This window comes from Ictidomys tridecemlineatus, chromosome 1 (assembly GCF_052094955.1).
Source record: "Ictidomys tridecemlineatus isolate mIctTri1 chromosome 1, mIctTri1.hap1, whole genome shotgun sequence".
Taxonomy (NCBI): Eukaryota; Metazoa; Chordata; class Mammalia; order Rodentia; family Sciuridae; genus Ictidomys; species Ictidomys tridecemlineatus.
In genome coordinates, this window is record NC_135477.1 from 130,332,391 (window position 1) to 130,334,023 (window position 1,633).

Sequence of the window (1,633 nt, forward strand, 5' to 3'; positions counted from 1 at the left end):
TCACTGGTTTGAGTTGGTTCTAAAAGTCTTGAGAACGTCTCTTAAAATATCAGTAACTTGGATTTGACTGCAGTGCTGGTGGGAGGGAGTGAAAGGGATACCTGTGGAGCTAATGACAGCAGGAATCAGGACAGAGGGAAATAGCATCTCTAGTGTGGAACACATGGGGGATAGAGGTTGGAGATCCTGAAGGCTGAGCAGGGTATTGGACACACTGCATTTTCCAACACTGCCTGAGTGGCAAAGCTATAGAGATACGAGACTCCCCTGCAGAAAGAGACCCATAACCCTAACTCCCTGGGCATTGCCAAACAATGGCAGAGCCTTCCTCCAGAGTATACAGGGACAAACCTCGGGCACTGAAGAGATTCTGGACAGCTTGACTCAACTCCCTTCTCCCTGCCATGTCCAGCTCCTGCCCTCCTTGACAAGGGAGAAAATTTAAGGGAGTGATGCTTCAAAGAAACCAATGCTGAGCCAGTGTGTCTCTAGCTCCTGGGATTGGGGGCAGGGTGTCCTTCGCTTGGTTTGAGGGGCACAGGAAAAGGCTGCTGTGTCCCCAGGGTCTCCCTCACCACCTTGAAGGCCATCACCAGCTTTTAGGCTCTTTGCTTCTTCAAGCTTCTCAGCTCTTGGCGTGACCCCTGGACATCTGTGGTGGCTTCACTGTTCTCAAACAGCTTTGTCACTTGGTTCTCACAACCCTATGAGGTAGTGGGGGCAGGGATCATGATCCCTGGTTGAAAGCCAATGAACCCAGAACTCACTGAGGTAGGTCCCTCGACCCAGTCCACACAGCTGGCCAGTGGAGAACCAAGACCAGAATGCAACCTCCCAAGTCCTTCCACTGTCTTGCTGAGAACAGGCTGGGGCAAGGGACTTGCATCCTTTTTTCTGCTGGGGCTTTGGGTGGCTCTCAAACAGCCCCACTGAGCACTGGATGAGTCCGTATGCGGTAGATGATGACGGCAGTGGCTGGACACAGCAACAAGGAGGTCATGATGACGATGGTGACCAGGATGATGAGGACAATGGCCCAGATATCCAGGATGTGCTTGGGAAGCACAGCTTCCATGGGGGATTGGCTGATGGCATCCATGCTGCCTCACTCTGCAACACACAGGAAAAGAAAATCAGTGTGTGTACCCTCTGCCTGCCTCCCTGGTGGGAAGGAAAGCTCAGCAGTCAGAAGATAGGATCACGTTTTAGCATGTGATCTTATGGTTTCTGGATCATTAGTTGTACTGTCTTTTTTACTGAAGGCATCCTATGACCAGGGCTTGCAAGGGACTTTTTGTTAACTCACTCAGAACTCAGCTCCCTCACCAGCACAATGAAGGAGGGACTGTACCAACCATCCATGTTTTATCCATGTTTTTTTTTTTTGGTCAGTCTTTTTCTTCCCTTATGCCCATTTTACAGATAAGGAGTCAAAGCCTTGAAAGAAGAACATGCTGCTAATTTCATCAAGGCATGAACCCAGCTGGGTGGCATTCCAGAGCTTCCATGTTTACATATCAAACTATTGTATTACCGGTTTTCCTCAGCTGTGAAGTGAAAAACTTGCTATTGTTGTCCTGTGCCCCTTCCTCATTACCTTGGTAATAGAACTCCCTCTTTTCTAAGAAGAGCC

General features: G+C 49.4%; 1 protein-coding gene across 1 annotated transcript; it reads right to left on the minus strand.

Moving 5' to 3' along the window:
- Nucleotides 1-488: 488 nt before the first annotated feature.
- On the minus strand, nucleotides 489-1,104 carry LOC101960089 (small integral membrane protein 3). Its single transcript, XM_005324150.5, has one exon. It carries the CDS (start codon nucleotides 1,097-1,099, stop codon nucleotides 917-919), a length of 183 nt encoding a protein of 60 aa, XP_005324207.2. The 5' UTR covers nucleotides 1,100-1,104; the 3' UTR covers nucleotides 489-916.
- Nucleotides 1,105-1,633: the final 529 nt, after the last annotated feature.